Source organism: Varanus komodoensis, unplaced genomic scaffold, assembly GCF_004798865.1.
Source record: "Varanus komodoensis strain SLA01 unplaced genomic scaffold, ASM479886v1 scaffold9, whole genome shotgun sequence".
NCBI lineage: Eukaryota > Metazoa > Chordata > Lepidosauria > Squamata > Varanidae > Varanus > Varanus komodoensis.
In genome coordinates, this window is record NW_025336598.1 from 26,669,479 (window position 1) to 26,693,801 (window position 24,323).

Consider the following 24,323-nt stretch of genomic DNA (forward strand, 5'->3'; position numbering starts at 1 on the left):
TTCCGTAAAATAAACAGCGGAGATTCTTGGCCTACAAGTGGGATCTACACCAAACTGTTGCAGTGCAGAGCTCTTGCTACACCGTGGGAAAGAATGGAAGAGATAAGCAATGGGATAAAGAATCTAGAATGAATGAAATCCTTAACCTCTCCTCCCAGTGGTCATCACTAGTTTGAGGAGAAAGCTGGTGGATATTCTGTTCTGGCTACATCATGAGCCACACTTGGAAAATGAGGCTACTATCAATATATCTGATGATAGCCCAAAATAATATCTAAATAATAAAATAGTCTTTTTTGAAAATCTGTGAAATCACACAGAAATTATAAAATGCAACCCAAAGCGTTTCCTGTGGAAATGGGGAAAGGAGGAAAAATTTGATTTTAAATAGATATTTTGAGCATTCTAACCAAAGCTGAAGTCCTGTACCAATAATCTGGAAATAAGTCCCATTGAAATCATTAGGGCTTAGTTTTGAATAGGCTGGCCTAGGATTCCACTGTTTGCCAGCCTTTGCTTGTTGAAAGCAGCAGTTGTAAACAGAAAATGGAAATAATGTGAACATATTCCAAACTTCCTTTATAGATACAATGATTTTGGAGGCCATTAAACTAACAGCTAGGATATACTTCCATTCCGTTATGTTCTGAGTGCTTTCTTAAGTCTGAGTTCTATATTATTCTCACAACAAGGAAACTGCAAAAGGCCTGCCATGGCATGAGGAACTTGCATTAATTAAATGGCAAGTCAATGTTTCCTATGGCAAATTATTGCCAGGTTTTGTTCAACATAAACAGCTGTTTGCAGTACACCCTTCAGATATGCGGGTTGCGTGCTTAGAGCCCATGCTTCAGATAATGTCAAACAGGGATGCTGTTCCCTTTACTTGGGCATGAATTTTGGGGCATGAGTACTGATGCTTATGTAGTCGAAGTTGCACCGCCCACTCACCAGGGATTGGTCTCAGCTGGCTGGAAGATGCCCAGACTTTTTTTTAGACGTGTAACCCCCCGATAAAAATATTGTAAGTGGGGGCTAGCCCCCCCCCCTCCAAGAAAGCTTAAATGAGGACTGTGTCCAGTAGCTATCAAATACTGATTGACTGTTAGGAGGGAGATGTAATACTAACATGGGTGAGGGCGTAGCCGGCCGGCTGGATCTCTGAACAGCATTACTCCAGACGTGCAAACCTGGCACCCCATTTGTGGAATCAGCTCCCCAGGAAAATACTCCAGGTGCTGGCATTATATAATTTTTGGCATCAGGTTAAACCCTTTTTATTTTCTCACTGTTTTAGTTGTTGATTATATTATTTGATTTTATATTGACTTTTAAGAGTTTTATTGGTACAAGTGGAATAGTTGTTTAATTGATTGTTAATTATTATTATGTATTGTTTTGTTTATTGTTGATTTGTATATTGCTGCTGAATTTTATTGTTGTATGGATGTCTTAAGGCAGGCATGTTTCCTTTAAATCTGTTTTTAAATTGAACGTTACATTGTACATTGTCTTAATAGCATTCTGTACACCATTCTGGGAGCGTTGTACTAATTGAAGGGTATAGAAATGCCTAAATAAATAAATATTTTGTTGATAATTATATTACTTCTTAGGAGGAGTATGTACATAATTAACCTATGACCTTATTCCAATATTATTTTTTTGCAGGTTCAGCTTCAAAACATCTTAATGAGTAAATATGTGGAGCATTTTTTGGTGGAGGTCAGCAGTTGGCAGAAAAGGTTAATGGTAGCAGATACGGTTATTTCATTGTGGCTGGAAGTGCAGCAAACCTGGGGCCACCTTCAGAGTATCTTCACCAATTCTGAGGACATACGGAGTCAGCTTTCAGAAGATGCAAAAAGATTTGAAAGGATTGATCAAGATTTTAAGGTATGAGCAAGCACCCCTCTCTTTCTTTCTTCATAAGCAACAGGGGAGGTAGAACACCTGCTGAAAGAGACTTTTAAAAAATGGAATCACCTACTGTAAAAGTAACTTTGAGAAAATAAGGGCAAACTTTAATTGTTTATTTACAAATTGTGTAAGTCACTAAAAAAAGTTCCTGAGCACTGAACTGTAAAGGAACAAGAATAAAGATATAAAAATTAATATATTTAAAATCAAATTATTCCTTAGCAGAGCCCCAAAACCCACCAACACAGGTGTCCAACTGACATCCTGTATCCAAAGGATGGGTCTACAGAAGAAGAATTAGTACACAGAAAACCAGAAGCTGTCCTCCACATGGACCCTAAACGAGCCACAATTCCACGCAGAACTGCTAGGAGCACCTCACTCTCTCAATATGGACTTAATGACTAGCATTCAGTAGATAATGAGAAAGTCTATGGGAGGTGTGTGTGCAGGGGGTGGGGATCTGTAAGAATAGCATTGAGGGTTCCATATATAAATTAGTCTCTTCTCAAAAATTCTGGGAAGAAAAGTTCTAAATAATGCTGAAACAGTTCAGTAAATTAAGTTTCAGTGACTAGGGCTGATACTGAATGTTGCATTCAATCCAGAAAGAAAAATGGCCAGTTCAAATGCCTACAGAAACATACATCGTTATTTGTTTTTCGGCGCCAGGCCAAGACCTTTTTATTTAAAAGTCATCTTAATTGTTAGCTTATTTATTGATTTTATATCTTTGGCCAGGACGTCTCCAATTATATTGTTTTTATATGTTTAACATGTATTTATTTATTGTTGTGAGCCGCCCCGAGGCTTTGGCGAATGGGGCGGCATAGAAGCTTACTAAATAATAAAATAAAATAAAATAAAATAAAATAAAATAAAATAAAATAAAATAAAATAAAACAATACATTGGCTCTGGCTGGCATGTTGAACGTGTAGCCTGCCCCTGCCCACCACTGGCAGAATGTAATCTTTTGCCACACTCTCCGGACACACTGTACTGTAGGATAACTTTTTAAGGGGAGAAGAATTGTATGGAGAGCAGCCAATATTTGTTGGCAAAGACCTACTTTGCATGAAGAAAGGCCCAAGTTTAATATCCAGTGTGTTTTGGTAGGGCAAAGAAGGACTCTGACCTGATAGCCTGGAGAGCCACTGAAGATCAATGGGCTTGATGGGCCAAGGGCCTGACTCCACAGAAGGCCGGCTCCTGGGTTTATAAGCCCTTACTGGCTTACAAGAGGAGTCAGGGACAGATTAGCTGAGTGGGTAAGGATCATGTAAACACCTTGTCATGGCAAGGTGTAAGTCCTAAAAGTGGTGGTGGGCCAAAGACTGCTGCCAAAATAACAATCCAACTTCTTCTGGAACTCCATTGCTGGGGTTCACATGTCAGAAAAATGCATTCTAGCTTAGAAACCACAATGAATTGTTCCCTGGTGTGAAACTGTTTGACTTATAAACTATGCTGATGACGCAGGGTGTGTACTTGGATCTGTCCAGTACTGACTCATTGCAGTGGGTGGTCCTGGCTAGCCATAAAAAACAAACGAGCTATTCGAAGTCATTTGTGGGAAATTAAGATGGGAGCAGTCAGTGGCTCCCACTTCATTTGGAAGCCGTTCTAGCTTCAAAATAGAAGCACATTTTGAAATAAAATAGGGAGGAAGAGGTGTCTCGGTGGGCAGGAAGGAAAGCATCTGAGAACACCTTGGTGCCTATTTGCCGCTAGTTTGCCTAATGGTCGCAGCTCACCCCCATGCTGTTTCTGATAAATGTGAAACTGCTGGGAGAGGTTATCTAGTGTTTGGGGTTCAATGTGAGGCTACCAGTGTGATGATCACATTAATTCTATCTCTCAGCTAAATCAAAGGAGGCTATTCTAGTTTTACATGTGCCAATTATTCCCTAATTTTTACTACAGATCTAGACTAAAGGTGACTTACCTAACAACATTTTGCGGCAGAACAGCTTTTTGAACCAAATATAACACTGACGATAAAAGAAAGGAAGAGAGAGAATGAGAGAGAGAGAGAGAGAGAGAGAGAGAGAGAGGGAGGGAGGGAGGGAGGGAGAGGCAAGAGATTCAAGTTTGATTCTAATGATGATGATTCTCCCCACCCCCCAACCCTGCATTTTCCTCCTGGATTTTCAGGAACTTATGGTAGTGGTGGTGAAGACAAAAAATGTGATCAAAGTAACAAATGAGATGGGATTGCTTGAAAAACTGCAAGTTCTTCAACAAAGGTTTGTCTTAGTGGCTCTATGGGCCCCGCATTTAAAATGGCCAGTGCATCATTTTGATGTCTGATCAGAGATTCTTGATGAATTTGATCTCAGTGTCCCGTACAACCCGACACCTTTCAGATTAATGTGTGGTTCCAAACTTCCACCTTCTCTACATGTTGCAAAATAGTTCTCAGTAGTTTAAAGATAAAATAAGTGTTTTGAGAGGAGAATGTGTTTAGAAAGGTGTATTTTGAAAGAAAATATTTTTGAGCACAAATATTAATCAAGCATGTATTTTTGGGAAGTTTTGTGATGGGGAAACTAAGATCATTGTGTAAACAGAGTAGAATCAGCATTTGGATAGACACATGCAAAGCGGGCACAGGCCTGAAGCAAACCTATAGCATAATCCTAGGCATGTCTACATGGAAGTAAGCCCCACTGAATTCAATGGTACTTACTCCCAGATACGTATAAAGGACTGCAACCTAATTCACCCATCCCTGGGGCCTTGGGTATGGCTGACAGGCCAATGAATTGTGTGCACCCCTCCATTTCCTCTGACCATAAAGTTTATCTGAATTTGCTAAGAGAAAAAATGAAGTACAGGCAGATTTACAGAGTGCCAAAAGGGTTCAAATTTGCTTCTTTGTAATTAGCTTCAGTGTCTCCAGGTGCCACTTTAAGATGCCTTTAATATCTTTTGCCAGTACCTGTGGAGTATGCATGTGGCCAATGGGGCGGGGGGGGGGGGGGGGGGGGGCGGGGTGGACAGGGGCAACAATGGCCATCAGGACTTTCAAATGTAGGCAGATGTTAAGACATAGGTCTGTAAATGACAGGGAAACAATAGTGATGCGGGCCACCTATTGCCAGCTTCATGGACAAAGATCATACCTGAAGTTCTGTGATTTGCTTTTCTTCATCAGTCTGGGCTCAGCCTTCTTTTACACGCTCCTGCAGTCCAGTAGGCCCAAATATCTCTGCATATGTGTCACACAACCCACCCACAAATTTCATATTTAATCCCTGCACAGAGTTGCCTTCCATGCAGGCAATTGTTTTTTGTACTGTGAGGCACAATCCAAGGAGCTACATGGCATAGGCTGATTGGAGCCTTGCTTTTTAATTATCTGGCTCGTTGGAGAAACTGTGTTTACATACTCCAGTGCAGCACAGACCGCTTCACATACCACAGGTCTGAGGTGGTTACACGCAGCAGGTAGCTGCAAACCCAAAGTTGTGTTCAACACATTTCCATGCAATGGAATATTGGTGCATATTTGCTTCAAATATCACAGGCTGCCTTTGGACATGACAGGAAGGCAGGATTTCTTTAAAAATGTGGCTTTTTATGAAAGAGTCATATGCTAGCACACATGCTTGGTTCCCCGTCAATGGGAGTAGCTGCACAAATGCCCACAGCCTGATCAGCATGATGCCTGAACCAGAAAATCTGACTTCTTGTTCCTCTGATAAATAACAAATCCATGTTTGCTCTTGGTTTGTGACTCTTGCTTGATGGAGAGGAAGACAACCCAGAGTTCCCAATCCGAATATCATGCTAAACATCCAGAGAAGAAGACTTTATTTATTTATTTATTGCATTTATATCCCACTTTTTTTTCCTTTCAAGGAACTCAAGGCAGCTTACCTAATTCTCTTCCTCTCACTCTTAGCCTCACAAAAACAGTCTGTGACTGGCCCAAAGTCACCCAGTTGGCTCCATGGCTGTGTGGGAATGAGGACCCAGATCTCCTGAGCCCCAGCCCTGCACTCTTCGCCACGACACCACACTGGCTCGCCAGTGAGTTGTTGGCTTGCTTACACTCACCAGAAGGAGAGGCCAAGTGGGAGCAATCAAGGCACACGCACCAGCATGCTCACTCTCGCATAATAGCCAGAATCTTGGAAAGTCCGGGCTTATCATGATGACCGGTCTGCACCATTGTGTAAATGCTGTGGCCATTCTTAATCTGCAACATGTGACGTGACCCTGTGTCGCCTGTGCCTTGAATCACCTAACTTATTGTCATATAGTAAGAAAGACCCCATAATCCCTTCTGTTTTCTGGTTTGTCTTAGAATATAAGGGATGATGAGAAATGTATTGGGTGCTTGTGATTCCTTACTCACAGTTACTTTTCCTAGTTTGCCTTTCTTGCTTTTGCATTACATAACCTCTAGGGAAATATTTTCCTACTTGTGTAATTGTGATAGACCACTGTAGCACAGTGGCACCTTGAGGTTATGTAATGGAAAAGCAAGAAAGGAAAAGCTCTTTGTAGAAATGTTGGATCTCAGTTCTGGGATGAAAATGAAAGTAAATACAGCAATTGACAGCCCTGGGTACAGAGCTTGATACTTCTTAGAGATGCTGAAGTGAAATCTCTTTACTGTGCATAAGTCTTATGTGCAATGAGGCACACTCCTTAGTAAGTTCATTCTGAATTGCAACTGTAGTCATTTTTATAGACATTCACCAATTTGAAGTGTGAAGGCATTCTAAACAAACAGTAGAGAGAATGACATAGTGGCACTATTGTGGTTTTATTGTTGCTTATTCCTCATTATGATCTCCAGAGGCTTATCTATATCTGCAAAGGAAGAGGCACTGGAAGGACTCTACCATTAAGCACAATGAGGCAGTCATGTCAGACAGCAGGTGCTGGGGGGCTGCAGCGTGACCCTGGGGGAAAGAGCCCCAGGACCAAACTGCCATCCCATCCCAAAGTCTCGTGGGCTTTGGTACATGGAATGGATGGGGTCACCTTGTTCTTGTTCTTCCCTGGAGGCAGCAAAACATCCTGGCCAGACTCTTGATTCAGAGAACCACTTCATTCTGCCCTCCTCAGTAGCCATTCTAAACCCACACCAAATATTATTTCACAGTTGTGGTATTTGTGTTGACAGGCTCATGGTTTGCGAGAAATCCTTGGCTGACTATTTAGATGCCAAGAGACTCATTTTCCCAAGATTCTACTTCGTCTCAGCTGCAGATCTGCTAGAAATTATCTCCAAAGGAACTCATCCGAAGCAGGTAAACTTTCCTTTTGTGCAGCTAGACTGCTTCACTCCTTCTTGGTAGTGCAGAACGGAAGCTATCCAGTGATAAACCCTGGCATCCATATCAACAGATCACCAAGCACCTGGTGAAGCTCTTTGACAATATGGCTGACCTGCAATTTGAGGAGGACGACAACAGGGAGACGCACAAGGCCTCTGGCATCTACAGCAGAGAGGGAGAGCTCATGCTATTCTCAGAGTGCTGTTCCTGTGAGGGGCAGGTAAATGCAGTGGTAGGGGGCATGCTGGAATAGGGGTGGCAACAGTGGTGCAGCAGGGTAATTTTATTTTATTTTAGTTATTTAATGGATTTCTATGGGCTCAGTAGCCCATGGGCTCTCTGTGTGGCTCACAATATAACGTGACACATCCTCCTAAAAGCAATAACATGAAAACAGCATATTCAAAACACATCAACCATGCAATCCAAATACAAAAATAATGTATCAAATTAAAATAGAATATAAATGTTAAATTAAAAATGTAAACTGAATTTGACTAAAATAATCATGGGGTCAATTTTAAAATCAGATAGCTCTTAAAATCCATTGTTAAAATAACTGGAGAAAAGGTGAGTCTTTGCCTGGCTCTGGAATGCTAACAGCATCGGCATTGGGTGCACCTCTCTGGAATTTAAGATTTTAGATCTGAGATTTAACTATCATATATGGGGTGGTGGTGGAGAATTAGACTGCCACATGCATTGGACAAGTAACAGTTATCTTCTCCTACCACCCATATTCCACTCGGTCCTTCACAACTGCTTCAACACTTTTGGTATGTTGGAAGAACAACAACATGATTTGCCAACCCTGTGTTTTTTTCAATCCTTCTGAGCATGGGCAGTTTTGCATGTGACACCTCCTTAAATCATAGCCCCATCCTGACCGCAGGAATAAAATGGAGCTTGCTTCACTGTCCTGATCCCTGCATCACCTGGTGGCATCTCTGGGGGGGGGGGGGGCATCTGGGAGGGCTTCTCAACATCCATCTCTAGTTGTATCTCTCTTGCTGAAGGTAGAACAGAGGAAAGCTATGGGCGAAGATCCCAAGCAGGGCTAATGCAGGAGGGTCCTGGGCCAACCCAGAAGGTACCCACCCTGTCCACTGTCTGTCCCAGGCTGCAGGTAACTATTTTCTGCCCTTGGCAAGCCTCTGACTGCTCAGATTTATCCTGACCTATCAAAGCCTTTCAAAGCCCCTGGAGATTGTGGTTTGCAAAGAAGGGTTTGTTCCCTCCTTTCCATAGCACAATCCTCAGCTTTCTTTGAGGAAAATCAAGTTGTCCCGACTGGCCCCTCAGTTTGGCAAGTGGCTGCCACTAAAATACCCTTTTCCACATGATTCTTGCTTTCTTAGGGTGATTCTTATGTCTCCGGGTTATCCATACTATCAAAGGTGAGAGCAGCCTAGGTCCCTACCCCATTGCTTGGACACACTTGGAAAGTGAGTTCTGTAATTTTGGCATAGACACAGTGTGTCTCTCAGCAAGTATACCTGACAAAAACCGACAGTTTTGATTTGACAGCCAGCTCTCACTCTCTCTCCCCACAAAGACATTTTTAAAAGAGAAGACAACCCACAGTGAACATGAAACAGCTGACAGCAATGGCAGGGAGGAAGGGGAGCCTTTGCCAGCCAGCCCAAGCGCCACTGACAATGGCACCCACCCACTAGGTGCTCGGCAAGGGTGGCAAGCTATTTTTCCCCACTTCTCAAGCAGCTCATTCACATTTGGGCAGGACCCACAAAAGGACACGTCATCCTGGTTCGGATGACTCAGTATGTATCAGACAACCTCAGCTACAAACCGTGGGATGTCAGGATGGCTTCTAAAGTCAAGAACCAGTCATAGGTGAAACAACTCAAGCCATAAGCTATGATTTTTCAGAGTGATTTGGAAGCCAACAATAAGCCCTGCTGGCATCTTCATTCAAGGCTTGGACATGGTCACCTATTGTGGGTCAAAGAATCCCAACTACAAGACAAAAATGTATGGAGATGGTGCACACCTATGTTTGTGAGTGTATTTGGGCAGACTGTCTTAGAAGAGGCATTCCCTCTTATGTGTGAGCACTGTTTCAAGATAGGGCTTGCTTCCTCAGTCGCAAAAGATACTTCTGCTTCTGTAAGTATATATTTTATCTATAATTATATATTTTATATCTTTGAGATTCTGCTTTTCTTGCAGCCTGTCAGAGCTTCTTATACTCCTCTCAACCTAGAGGAAAGGGCTAGAATTTCACCATCCTGAAGTTTTCCTGCAGCTCCCAGCATTCCAGACCATTATCCATGCCAGGTAGAGCTGAAGGCCAAACAGCTGGAGGATGCCAGGCTGGGGAAACCAGCTGTAGGTTTTCCCTCAGTTCACAGAGATCCAGGGTATGATGGGAAGACAGAGGAGGATTCTCTTCCTTCCTCCACTGTATCTCTCTTTAGCCCATTTAGGAATCACCCACCATGAGATTGTGTCTTGCTGCTCCAGCCGCAAGCATCTCCTGCTCCCTCAGTCATCCTTCTCAAGCAGCTGTCTTTTCTCAAGCTGCATACTCTCACCCCCAGCCCTGCCTTCTTTCGATCCACTTCCAGACAGGACAGAAGAGCAGAATCCACCTGGCTCTCTCGACACACACACACACACACACACACACACACACACACACACACAATCACTTGAGACATTTCTGAAGCAATTAATCTAACTAATTAACATTGGCAGCCCTGTCTTTATCCCAATGAACAAGAGTCCGCCTGGCTTTTAAATTAGTGGTGTGCTAAGTAAATGAATACAAAACACCGCCAGAGGAGTGTAGCCTTCTGCCTTGGGTTGCGACACTTGGTATGAGGCAGGGATAGGCAATCTATCGCCCTGTGCCCTCATGCAGCCCTCAGCCTGACTTCAAAAGCCTTCTTCATGCCATCTACTCTGGCAAGAGCAATCTGTCATTTCCCAGGCAGGAAGGAAGAGGGAGACAGAGGAAAGGTTGTGGCACAAAAGAAGAGGAAGGCTGTCTTTGCCCACCACCAACATGTGGTTCCCAGCAGGTTGCCCATTAAGGAAACTGGCCCTTCACAGAAGGAAGGGTTGCCTGAATGACTGGGATAAAGGTTGAGGAGCTGCTACAAAGATGTCCCTATTTGTTCTGAGATATCTTGTAGGGCAGAGGTGGACAATCTGTGGACCTCCAGATGTTTGATGATAGCTCTCATCATTCCTGGCCACTGTCTAGGGGCCACACTGATGGGAGATAGCTGGAAGACCACGTGTCACTAACCCTATTGAAGAGGAGAACAGAGAAGAAGAGAATTGAGTCAAAATAATGATTACAGCTGGGCTCTGCACCAGTGCCAACTCTAAGACCCTCAGAGAAGCCACCTCCATGGGCCCCCTTGTTCCATGGGTCGACCATCTCACTGCCACTGCCGTCAACTGCACTTTCTCTTGCTATTCCTCTGCCTTCTCATCATTGCCAGCACTTGCTTGCTGGCAGGCAGAGAGCAAGCAAGCAAGGAGGCAGTGGCAGGCACTGCTTGTCTTTCTCATCATCACTATTCCTGGGCCCGGGTGAGTTGCAAGTGGCCAAGCGAGCTTCAGTGATGAAGAGCAGCAGCAGCTCCAGGGGAGCTGGACGTGGGTCCAGGCAGTCGCCTGACCACACTTACTCTTTGTGTCAGTCCTGAATGGCAGGACTGTGTGCACGACGTGGCAGAAAAACACAAAATAAATGGAAATCTGTGAGTTGTCCTTAACGTTTGTGCGCAATTTCCATGCTGCAGGCAGAATGCTGGTTACGCCGATTGGAAGACACTATGCACCTGACGGTGAAGCAGAAGATCATGGAAGCCATGGGAGCCTACGAGGATAAGCCCCGAGACCAGTGGCTGTTTGATTACCCAGCCCAAGTGGCTTTGACCAGCAGTCAAATCTGGTGGGCTGCGGATGTCAGGATTGCCTTTGAGAGGCTTGAAGAAGGCTTTGAAACAGCCCTGAAAGACTACAACCGCAAGCAGGCAAGTGCAGCAGCCCTTGAAAGGGGGAAAAGGAGAAGGGCTAGCTACTAGGAGGGCCATCCCTCCTCCGTTCTGACTCAGCAAAGGTTTAGATTTCAGAATGGTTTTGCTAGAGGCCACTTTGGACTGAGGAGATCAGGAAGGGCCCAGCCCATGCTGCAAAAGGTGCGGGGGGAATCTGTGCTTCTGGGCCTGGTGGGGGACCTGTGACCCTCCCAGATGCTGCTGGACTCCAACTCTCATCAGTCCCAGAGATGGCAAGGTCTGGTGGGAGTTGAATTCCACTACAGCAAGAAGGCACTGGGTTGAGAAGGGCTGCAGTGGAACTTTCGACCCGTGACAAAGGTGATTGCAGGGACGTTGTTGCACTGCAGGCCCCAACATCCCTGGCCTGGTCACTGACTGTGCTGGCTAGGGCTTATGGGAGCTGGCATCCAGCAAGACCTGGGGCCACTGGTTTCCTGCACCCTTGACCCGAAAGCGTGCACACCTAGGCATGGCCTTGGGCCTCCTTACTTACCCTACAAAATGGCCAATGCCTGCATAAAGTCCTTGCATGCTGCTGTGCCATGATTCTGGCAGCCTTCGTGTAGCCTGGCCGGCTGGTTGGGATCGAGGCACAGCAGCCCATTTCCCAATCAGAGGAGGCACCCTCAAGTGTCACGCTGGGCTCCTTTCACCCAGCCTGCTAAGGGCTCTTCCAAATTCCATGTACTTCTTTAATTTGGTGGCAACCAGAGGGACTTATTTTTTGGTATTTGGAACAAGTAATGTATTATTTAGCATCAGTGCTTGTTAGGGTAGCCAGGTATCCAGCTTTACAGAGGACAATCCTCTATTTGATGGAGTCTAGTCTAAGTCTGCACTGAAGACAACAAATCCTAAGAAATTAGAGTCTTAAAGTGGTCTTGAAGTCTCCCATCAAGAGTTAGTAAACTGGACAACAGATTGAGCAGAAACACAGACAATCTGGTCCCAGTCTTCATTAATATGGTGAGATTAATTGTATTCTATTTTAATTATGGTACTAATCTATACACACACACCCATATATAACTGTTATGCAAAGAGGTTTCCATTTTCATCCTCTTTTTGGGTGATGCAGAAATGGCCACCCTAATGCTTATTGTACAGAAATCCAAAATACAAGAACTGCAGCACCTCAGTTGAATTTGCTTTTCTTTTTCTCATCAGGAAGACTTATTGCAACATAATGGATGAATATAATTCCCCCTCCCCCACCTCTTTCCCTGCATAGATTAAGGAGTTTAAATAACAAAACCCTATTTAGCTATTTTGATACTCTTTTTGCCCTACATATTAGATGTGTTCCATTAAAACTCTTAATAATTTCATCACTTTTAAATGCTAAAGCAGATGCAATATAAATGAACCTGTACATCAGTATTTAATTCATATTGAAGTAAAAGTAATGGCCACTAGCTGAAAAGTGTATCTTTGTTATTAAGGAAGCAAATTGCAATTATGAGAAAACAATACCATTATTAGTTTGCAAAAGTTATTTGTGTTGATTAAAAGCACCAATAAGTATGGCTTGCAACCAGAACTGCTCCATTTAGCACTTGACATATAATAGGGTTTTCCCTTCACAGTGTAATATCTCCATTGAAATATAATTATTTTGCAGATTGCTCAACTGAACGCCCTTATAAACATGCTGTTAGGGGAACTCACCCCTGGAGATCGTCAGAAGATCATGACAATGTGCACAATTGATGTACATGCTAGAGATGTTGTAGCCAAGCTTATAGCACAGAAGGTAATTTGTTGCAGAGCAATTACCCTAATGCATTTTTAAAAGCATAAAGAATAATTTCATTTGTTGAAAAGATATTCGGGTTGCTTATGTATAATGATGACAGAATATTTTGATTCAGTCAATTTCTGTCCTTTTTCTTTGGCTTCAGACTGTAGATAATTACATTTACCAGTTTAAAAATGCTATTTAAATATATACAGATATATGTGTGCGTATTTGTCCAAATGTTTAAAGTGTCTATTAAAACTGTATTGCTATAGAGTGACAGCAGGTTCTCAATGATCTGTCCTAGACCTGTTAGATGTTACTATGAAAATGTGCAATTATTACAGCTGGCTTTGCAATTTAAATCGTACAAAATACTGTAATTGTGTAGTAATTTTGCAGAGTACTTCTATTTATTTTATTATTATTATTATTTTGGTATATTAATAGTTTTTATTTTTTCCCGGGGAAGGATGTTATGATAACACAACAATTCCTCCTAGGTCTCAATGGAAAGATGTGGCCCTTCTGTAGCTCAGCACAGAACTCATGCCATTTTGTGCGCAGAAGCAGGGGTGGTCCTTCCAGGAGGCAGAGGAAACTGATCCTTGGCGGGCAGAGGGGGCATCATTTCAGCGGTTCCTCTGGAATGCTCCAACTGTTCCCCTCTGTTGCAAAGGGGCCCCTACAATAAATCTGCCCTCTCCTTCTGGGTCCAACCCACCCCGCTGCCCAGAAATGAAAGCGATTGGAGACTACTGTCCCTCTCCTTCGTTCTTGTCACCACATGCATGCTTGGAGGTGACAAGTGTAAGCAGCAGTGTAGAGAGGAAAAGGTCCAGGGCATCATCACTGGTCCTCCTCTTGTTGCAGTGGCCCCCTGACGTCAACTTACAATGGCATTTCTGGTTAAAAAGCTCTCCAGTCACAGAGCTAGAAACTGTATTGTTATCAGTTGGAGCAGCATTCCTGGATTTGGAAAGGCAAGAGCTGCCTCAGTATAATAGTTGTATTTTGGTGTTTAATGGTGATATGGACAACACTGTGAAGCTATACAGTATCTATAGAAAATCTGGAAGATGTGTGACACAAGGAAATGTTATAATAATTATAATAATAATAATAGGATTGACAGCCTAATGTGATATTTCTATATAATAGTTTGTGGGAGGTAGAATGTTTGGATGTTTTGCTCCTTGAAAGCCGTATGTTCACTCAAGAATTGGCCTAAGCCAACTTTTCCAACCTTGGATCCACAGGTGTAATTGAACTACATCACTCACTGTGGGCTGCATTGGCTAGGCATGATGTGAGTTGTAGTCCAACCGCATCTGGAGACTTGAGGATGGGAAAGGCTACACCAGGATCAAGGGATTATAAAAGGAGAGCCAGATAGCAGGACTCACACCTTCAGAATTCTAAATCTTCTGTAGAGGAAACCATAGAGTCTGAAAGTGTGAAAACTGGGTCCCCATCACAGTCTCTGTCATTTACATAAGGCTCAAACTGGGCTTAGAGTTTAGGCCGTCACTCTGCAAGCTGCAAATCAGATGGCCTGTTGCAGAATTTAATAAATGTAGGGATTGGGTTCACTCTTCCTACAAAAGAATCTGCAACAGAAGAGGAAAAGCGCTTAGAATTTGCAGCTGAAATGCCAAGTCCAGTGGAACCAGAAATAAGCCAGGTGAGCACTGAGAATCAGTCAAGTTCAATACTTGCATCCTTAATCTAGCAAGAGAAAATACAGACCAGCTGCAAAGCATCAGACACTCCCAATGATTATCCCTTAAGCCTGAAGATCCACCCTGAAGGTTTGGTTTGCCCATTTCAGTTTGGAAGGGAGGAGCGGCATTCCCTTTGGAGCAAACTCATCATTAAGCAATGTTTCTCTCAAGGACAGAATTCTTGCTTGCTTCTCTTGTTACTGTTTTTTGCAATACTCTGCATTAATATTTGAATGCTGACTGCCATTACATTACCATCAATCTGATAATTTGATATTTTCACCTCCTTGCGGTGCATGGGTAGCAAAGATTATTCTGTTGTTTGTTTTAACACATCTCAGGTTTTGAATGGACAGGCATTTCTCTGGCTATCACAGTTGCGCCACAGATGGGATGAAGACCAAAACGAGTGTTTTGTCAACATTTGTGATGCTCAGTTTCAATATGCTTATGAATATCTTGGAAATAGTCCTAGGCTTGTAATTACTCCTCTTACTGACAGGTGAGGACTATACCATATTTGAATTGTTTGAAGGGACCATTTTAAAGAGTAAGAAAATAGAGCTCTGCTGTTCATCCACCTGAAAAGTCTTCTGTCTTGCCTCATCATTTAGCCATAAAAAGGATATATTTTAAGATATATATATATATATATATATATAGTAAAATAACAAGATCCTGCAATCTGACAAACAACCTGAATATTAAGAGGGGTTACAGGGAAGGGTAATTGCAGTTTTAAAAAAAATCCACCAGCATTCTATTTTATAATAAAAGATTTACTTTGATTTTTCTAATATTAATAGGATCTGCAGAAATGCTAAATTGGCCCAGAGTTGCTTGTCAACATGAATAAAATGCATATTTTTCTTGAAAATAAAAAGGAAAGTAAATCCCTTAAGCTGCACTCCTATGTCCACTTACCTGGGAGTAAATCCTAGTAACCTCAATGGGTCTTACTTCTGAATAGGCCTGCATAGGATTCCGTGGTTAATTATTTGTGCATGTAATGAAAGCTCTTTGTTGAGGACAAAGCCCTGTTGACTGGCATTCTGTTAAAGAAAACCTCAACAACTGTGCAGAATTCTTAACAGTTGCTGAACAAAAATCCTTTCTGCTGGAACATAATCATTTTGTTGTGGTGCAACGCATAATAGCCGTTGGAAGGGAAAATTTGCAGCCACTTTAAATATTCTTTCTACTGAAATTGTTTATCCACATTGCCAAAGCCTTTAAGGAAGTACTGATCTTTACCGCATTGTTGGGAGCAGCTGCCTCCGTCTCCTGCAGCTGAGTGCCCACTAAGCAGGCAGATGGCAGACAGTAGCTGAGGTGTGTCTGCTGTACATGGGCCCAACTTCCCTTGCTTGCAGGAAGACAATCGGCTGCTGCACTTTCATGATGGTGGGGAGAATTCTCCTCTATCTGAGATGCAGCAAGCCTGGTCTCGAACCATGAACTCCTGAAGGGGAATCAGAGCGAGGTGCTTTTTTAAAATCTCCAAAGAAGCACGTCAATAATCAGGCTGCTGAGCTGTGTGAAAAACAGGGTATTCCTATTAATGACAGTTTGGGATGAGGATTAAGCAAGAAAGTGGATTCTAAGAAGCAAGCAAGATTTTTTTTGCTAAACATGGGACTGAACGTTTTTTATGACATTGGGGCACAGCTAGGGTTGGTCCTTGGGAAGGTCCAGGGCCCCACACCCAGAGGGCCCTGAAATAGTCACCCAGAGAGTAGCAGGTGATGTGGGCATCAGGGTAGCAGAAAGAAATTCCTTCTTTATTTCAAGTAGTCTGAATTTTGCCAGGAATTTAAAGTGCAAAACCGCACATGCTCAGAATGTTTATTTCAAACCAGGGTTGGCAAACAGGTTTGCTGTTGCTGTTGTTCTCATCAGAAGAGATGACCATTTAGGCAGGGATGTAAAATTACCTAGCTGTCCATCGCTGTTATTTCCAGCCTTTTGAGACCCCTTAGGCAAGATACTCTCCATGGCCCACCTCAGTGTGCCCACCTTCCTGCTGACCTGGTCACCAGTTAATCTTGCTTCTCCTCCTCCTTTTCCCCATTGTTACCACTTGCCTGCTTGACAGGCAGAGAGCCACTGATCAGGTAGGCAGGGGGTTCTTGTTCATTTGCCTCAGCACCACCAATATCTAGGCCAAAGTAAGAAGCAGACTGCAGTGGTGAAGACGCTGGGCAACTCCAGGATGGTCTTGTAAGTAGCCCTCTGCTGGAATGTAATTCTCTGGCAGGTGCCCAGTTTTACTGACCCTTGGCACCAGATCCAGAACCACTGTGAATCATAAGGAAAGGACATATGATGCAGGACACAGAGCAGGACACAGAGAGGAGCTCTAAAGAGCTGATCGACCACTAGCTAAAGCAATGACTTCCAGTATCTTTTTGCAGAGCCTGTAGGGAGGCTGCAGCTAATGAGACCAGCTAATTAGCATCACATAAAGCTTTTAAAGAGTGGAACAAGAGATGAAGTCTCTGGATACTGAAAAAAAGTAGTTTGTTCCAAAGTGCATTTATCCCTGTGCATTTCAGCTCTGAGTATATACGGGCCTTCTTCAGGGATCGATATTTCTAAGAGTGACTGCAGAGATCTCTAAAAAAGGCCATGCAAGCAAGAAAAATGGAATACAATGTGGTTTTATCAGGCTTGAAACAAACTCTGTGTGTATCCAACATACCATGTAATATGGACAAGAGGAATAGGGAAGAAATTCCTTTAGTTCACATTTTAACTTCGTGTTCTGTGAACTGAAACTTGGTTATATGTTGATACTCACAGTTATCTAAATTTTGCATAGGAGTTCTCCAGTCAAAGCTTACATGCAGACAATGCATGTATTCAGGAACAGCATTCAAGTATGCACTGTGTTAGGCTTGCAAAATGGTTTGAAGAAATATGTATTTTGGGCAAAATGCATAAAAATGGAATGTACTGGGATAAATTTGCTGAAAAATGCTTATGAATTTTCATGCAAATGTTTCAAAAGAAAACATTAAATTTGGAACAAGGAAATGAAAACTGGAGAAATCTCAAAGTTTGGGATTGACTATTAAATTCAGTTGGGACTGGAAAAATGAGGAACTGAGAGAAACTGAAATTGACAGAATCAGCCATCCCTCATGGGCATGTTCTTCTGCCTTGCACAAAGAGTCTCCAGAAAGCCGCATTTTTGCTACCAGCAGCAACTGATGCTAGCCTGGAAAAGGTCTGTGTGTTATGGAAGAATGACATGATGAGCCATAATGGTGGTGTATGATGGAGAACTATACATATAAAGATAGTGACTATGATCCAAAGTTCCTGCCAGTGGAAAGGAGAAGGACCCATTTCTGTGGATGTCCCCTTCCTCATGGAGCCTCACAGCTTTCCTAACCCGTTTCAGTTGGTTAGAGATACCCTGGAAGAGCATGGAGTTTGCTATTCACTTTGAGGAGTTTCTGGAGAAAATGGGACTGAATGAAAATCATTTCCCTTCTGCCAACAGGAGCCTCCATTGGATGAGAGGCCATTTTTGGTCAGAGAAGATGCCCTTTTGTTGGTAGAAATGTAACTCAGGATCCAAGCTAATGGATGGATCAATCCATGATCAAGTGTTGTCTCTTGATCAGCATCATGTGGAAGACTGAATGGACATTTCTGATGCTTGCTTGGCTTGGGTGGTGTGGAAAGCTTATGGAATTATCAGAAACCCCTCCAGAAGATCAGGGGAATACAAGTGATAGCTGCAAATTAGTGAGTCTGCCTTACAAGCATGGAGAATTGCAGGAAAAAATATTTCCTAGGTGTTCATAAATTAGGAAATCTGAGTCCCATCATAATTGGTCAAAATGAAACATGACCGCAGATATCTGGATTTCAAGTCTGCAAACATGAAAATGTTTGGCATTTTTAAAAGACAAGTAAACCACTGTGACTTTCAGTTTGGGTGTGCCACTTTATAGGTTGTGTTTAAAATGATGGGTGTATTCATATTCTAGGGAGAACAAAACTAAAGTGTATGGCATCTTTGCTATCCAAAGCCTCCTATGTAATGTGTCAGTCTTTATTTAAAGAACATCTCCGAAGAGGAGGATAAGAAGGAACAGTTTGTATTGAGGAAGTTAGTATCAAACTACTGCAAGAATAAGCAATAACTAGATGTCTTCCACTGTGATAGTTAGTTACTCATTTGTTCTACCTCCAAATCCATATCATTTTTGGCATATCAAAAACCGAACTAAACCAAACCGAACTCTTCCTTGTAGTACTGTGACTTGAATTCATAATTCCCTAATAAACTGGGGATAACCTTCCCCTCCAGATCTTTCCTCCTAATAAAAAAATGTGTTGCTCAGCAATTGCATGCTTTGACATATCAAGCACAAGAGCATGCAGTGTGACTATTAGGTTTTTATCGTAGTTGAAATTGTAAATCTTATTTAGAGTGACATTTAGAAAAAACCCACTAAAATGTTTGATGGAAATAAGCAAGTTTTCAAGTTTGATAGACTTATGTTAGCAAAGCAGGGAAAGGAGGTCATGTTTTCAGGCGAAACCTCCTTATGGCTCTTACATGTTGAGAAGTGTGTTAAGCTAGGCCAAACCTTCCTCAACCTAGTGCCTTCCGGTTGTGTGGAACTCAGCTCTCATTGCCCTCAGCTAGAGAGCATCAGGTTTGGGAGGTGTACCACCATCTGGAAGGCACCAGCTTGGAGTAGAACGAGATAGGTCTGCCTCATTCTCCTGCCTTCTTTAAGTTTCACCAACTCCTTAAATTGGAAGATAATAAGGGACCAAGCAAAGAAGTAACAGGAGAGAACCCTCTTAATCCTCAATAGTCAGGTAATTCTGTGTCTTTTTCATGACCCACCTCATGCCACACTGAGTGTAGGCAGAAAAGTTACATTTCCATAATTGCCAAGATAATAACTTTCTCCACACACAAAAAAGGAAAAAAGAAATAATGTCCTGTGCTTCTTTCAAAGTTGTGCATCAGGAAAAACTTTTTCCTCCTTCTTTATAATATGCTGGAACATGTTCGGTGACCTTGAAGAGGAAGGTGCTAGGGACCATTTTCCTTTTCATGATAAAGCCATCCACCTAGTTGTAACTGAATCCCCCATGTATCTTTTCCCCATGCCTTTTAGTGTGTGCAACTTTAGAAGTTTTGAAAAGAACAATAACATTCTTGTACATGACAGAAACAGCTGGTTAAAAAAAAGATCGGAAAGGCTGGCCACTTAAGATTCCACCAAATGGGCAGAGTGACATGATCAATTATATCTTAGTAAAGCTGTAGGATCAATGTGCTGGAGGAGGGAATGCCAGAACAAACGAAGGAGGACACCTTGTGGAGTTTAAGGGGAAAAAAGGTAGAACATCATGATCAGGCAAGGACAAAGGAAATAGCCCACTCCTTCAGAAGCCAATGAAGGCAGACCTACTACCAAAGTACAAGGAGAGTGGGTATACAGTAATAATAATAAGTACTGTAGGGTTAGAGGATCATGTGGAGATGGTCACAGAAGAAAGCAAAGTACCACAGCACTATGGGAAAGGGGGTTTTGGAAGTCAAAGATATCAGAAAGCACACAAAAGACAATCACAAGGTGAAGGAGATGAAGTTCAAGACTGGAGGAGACTAATGAGGAAGAAGAGGCTTTACAGAAAGCAGGATCGACCAAGTGGAGCCCTCAAGCATGCCAGATGAAACAGTGCAGGGCAGTAGCAAAAGTGATTTCTACAAGCTGATGCACAATGCCAGTGGCAGGTAGCCTAGAAATCTGTGTCAAATAAGGCTGAATAAATGTTGGAGGGGAGAAGCCCGAGACATGCTACAGAGGGAATTGGGGGAATCTGCACTGGGCAGCATCGAACAGTGATGTCTGACATACTGGCACATCGCATGATGTACTTACTACCCAATCCAAACTCTTTGTGCTGTTTCTGCCACTATATACCCCTTTCCCCATCAATTATATCACATTTTTGTTGCACTTCTTCCATGCTATTTATTTCATGTGTACTAATAGCTTCAGTGATTGCAAGGAACAAATAGCTGAAAATATCCTGAGATATATGCAGGTGCACACACTCAGAAAAAAATCCCCTTGTTTCACTGGTGCTTGGTCCTGCAAAGGTCAGCACAGAGGGGATTGCAGGAGGTCCTCACCACTGAAGGCAATGTGATTTACTGCTGAGTGTACAAATATACTGGAGTGTCTTCAGCCAGTTCTGATTCTCTAACCCTTACTCTAGCCCAGGGGTCTCAAACTCACGGCCCGCGGGCCAATTGCCGGGATGGATGGGGCACGGGGGAGGGGCTCTGCGGCCTTCAAAGCACCGGCGGCACCCGGGCCGGCCTCCGGGAGCAACGTGGGATGAGCAGCCCACCACCACCGCGGTGGTGGAATACTTGATGCGGCCCAGCCTCACCCAGACTGCCCCCAGGTAAGTTGAGTTTGAGACCCCTGCTCTAGCCCATTGTACAACTGATTCTCCTCCCCCACATCCAAGACCGTAACTATGAGCACTTTAGCTGTGATGCTATGACTATGGGCTCATGGTGAGGACCAGCGGGATGTCAGGGTAGGGTAAGTTGAGGAGAAAGCATTGGCATCTAGATTAGAGGGGACTCTTGAGTACAGCAGGCATGCTGGAAGAAAAGACCCTGAATACTGGCCTATTCTATATCAGTCCTCCATCCATCCCTAGATTCAATAATTTCCATAATGTGCAAATATGTGTGTGTTGATTCCTTACATGGCATTGGCAGGCCTCCTATATTCCATGTTTACCAGGTGCTTCACATGACACAATACAGCGAGATGACTGGAAAGAAGAGCAGAGGGACTTAGCATGTGAATCCCTGGCATCTAGTAATCCTTGCCGGTCTGAGCATTTGGTGCCTGTTATCTTCCTTGAAATAGGATCAAACAGCAGCAATTTCTTAGTGCACTTAGTAGCACTAAACACCAGCTCATGAAGTATTAGCTAACAACAAATGCATGTGTTGATTCTGCTCAGGCTGTGCTTGCACCCCAGAAATTGTGCCACCACAGCCCTGATGAATAAGAACTGCCCCTGCAGTCCTGACTTGAATTGTTGTGATTCACCAATCCCTGCACCCAGGGGTAGGGGGATTGGTTTCCTGAGCATGTCCTTGAATCTAATTCAAATCTGATGGATTTCCTTTCCCCAGTACTGCCATCGCTGCCTACGGAGAACTGCTCCTTCACTGGGCAATCCCACCAATGAGTCTTCTTACTTATAGCACATGCTTGTATTTCAGGGCCTAGGGAACTTGGTCAGTATAACGCAGGATTCCATGCTGACTCTTCTTGCTTCCACCAGTCGCTGGAATACTTCTACCCGCCCCCTCCCCCACCCCCCAAGTAGCTTGTTTAACAGGCTTAGGTGTTGCACAATTGCTGGCCAGGCAGAATTTACTTGATCCAACCCTATCTAACAATTCAGAGCAGTTCTCTTGCACTCTTTCTTCCCTCCCCTTTCAGAGCATCCCTAAGCAGCTACCACGTAGGCCGTGGACCCTAACCAAACAAGGTCTCAGGCCTACTCAGAGGCCACGCAAACTAAACAATACGTAACAATAGCCATTAAATACAGGGCCTTTATTCACAGACCCCAAATCTGTGGAGGTGTTTACTATATTCTTGGAAACCCAATAAGAGTAAATTAATCAACAATCAGTCATGTTTCTAAAACCCGGATTGCTTCTAGGAATTACCAGCACTTCTGCATGTATTCACTCTTAGTCTAATTGGAGTCCCCCCTGTTTTGGTGAGCTTGCCTAAGTAGATGAGTAATATTGAATATGACCCAATGTGGCCTTAGGCATAAAGTGATGGCTACTTCTAATATAATTTTTGGGAGCTTTGCAAAGGCACATGACGTATGTTTCTGTTCCTCCAGATGCTATATTACATTGACACAGTCTCTTCGCTTGGGTATGAGTGGTGCGCTGTCAGGCCCTGCAGGAACAGGGAAAACGGAAACAACCAAGGACTTAGGCCGTTCTCTTGGCATGATGGTCTATGTTTTCAACTGTTCGGAACAAATGGACTATAAGGTACTGTGTCTGTTCAAATATTCTTAAGATATTGCTTCCTGGCAATTCATTAAAGGGCAATGGTTCAAGTAGGTCAGCTGTGTGATCTAACAAAATGAGACTAAGGCTCACATTTGGAAATTATTGTGGAATGGTGAAAACAATACACCAAGAGCAACTTTCCTTGATCAAGATGATGATCATGATTATTTGCAGGAATATTTGAAAATACTACACAGTTACTAGTCCTTTAAGTCACACGGCAGATGAGTTGCAGATTAAGCACTTGGGTAAAATGGTACTGCTATTGCAAAGGGAACTGGGATGTAAGAACCTCTGTTCTGAACTAACCCAGATGCAGATTTGGACTTGTCGATCTTCCCAATGTATGGCTGTGGCAATGATAACTCCGGGGCTGCAAGGAGCCCTTCCCTCCCTCCCTGTAACCTAAGCTGTCCCCTGCTGCTGCAGTGCTACTAAAATTTACTGAAGCAAAAGCATGGGCAATTTTCCACTTAACATGTGCTTGTGTGTTTTGTTGCTGATTTTTGGTGGCAAGCCAAAATGGGGTGGGGGGAGGCAGAGGACAGTGCCCTGAGTGATGTGGCCATAGAGGACTTTGGGAAGGAAACTGCCCCTTGGACACCCTTATGGTAAGGAATTGGCTGCTCCCTGAGCCATGATTTTGCCTTGTGCCTCCTTCCTTCATCTGAGTCACAGTTTTGTCCCAACGTTTTAGTAGGAAACAGAGAAGATCCTACTGGTTTCAGGTGTGTCTGCACCTGCCACAGTACGTGAGAGTAACCTAGCCTGGAATGTGTGTGGCAGGGTTTTTTGGAGGGTCTGAGGCTGATACCACTTAGACTTTTTCCAATCCCCTGCTGTCCCTGGATGAAATATTAATAATAAAACATGCAATATTCTATTATTCAGTTTGTGAGGTTTTAATTTTAACTGCTAATGCATTTTCCAATAAATAAACCATGCTCCTTATACAGGAACATCTTTTGCTGGAATGATATTATTAATCATATTCAAACTTGTGGGATAATGGTATTAAAAGCATTCTGATAATTGAACTAACATTCACTGAAACAGTATTTTAAGTTAGACTAAGTTGCTGCAGATTCATGTATGAAATAATTCCATTAAGCAAGCCTGCACATAGGAGCAATGTGCAGATACATACATTAAAAAGAGTTGACTAATATGATAAGGGAGATTATATGAGAATATCAATTAAATAGGTATACCCCAAGTCCTGTTAATTGAATTCTGTTAATTAATTCCAAAAATTTACAAAGCATGAAAAAATTTGCATCTTGTATTTTGAATACAAAGGTGAGCCGTATTGGAGAACTGAGGAAGCTGCATTCTCTTCATTGCCAAACCAAGAAGGGCTGTGGTGGGGAGTTTCTGGTCCATACAAATCATCCACAGATAAACACGAGCTAATGCATCATTGAAGGAGGACCTTCTGATACGTTTACAGAGGACTAGGCAATGTTTGCAGTTGCATTGTATTTGGTGAATTGAA

General features: G+C 43.0%; 1 protein-coding gene across 1 annotated transcript in view; it reads left to right on the forward strand.

Annotated features, from left to right (window-relative positions):
* The window catches only part of LOC123016996 (dynein axonemal heavy chain 11-like), a 198,224-nt gene that overhangs the window by 11,210 nt on the left and 162,691 nt on the right, over positions 1–24,323 (forward strand). Inside the window, exons 7-14 of the mRNA XM_044417936.1 lie at positions 1,672–1,896; positions 4,077–4,168; positions 7,063–7,189; positions 7,287–7,436; positions 10,993–11,226; positions 12,875–13,006; positions 15,057–15,217; positions 22,651–22,807. Coding sequence (XP_044273871.1) covers positions 1,672–1,896; positions 4,077–4,168; positions 7,063–7,189; positions 7,287–7,436; positions 10,993–11,226; positions 12,875–13,006; positions 15,057–15,217; positions 22,651–22,807 — 1,278 coding nt within the window. The remainder of the gene's footprint in view (positions 1–1,671; positions 1,897–4,076; positions 4,169–7,062; positions 7,190–7,286; positions 7,437–10,992; positions 11,227–12,874; positions 13,007–15,056; positions 15,218–22,650; positions 22,808–24,323) is intronic.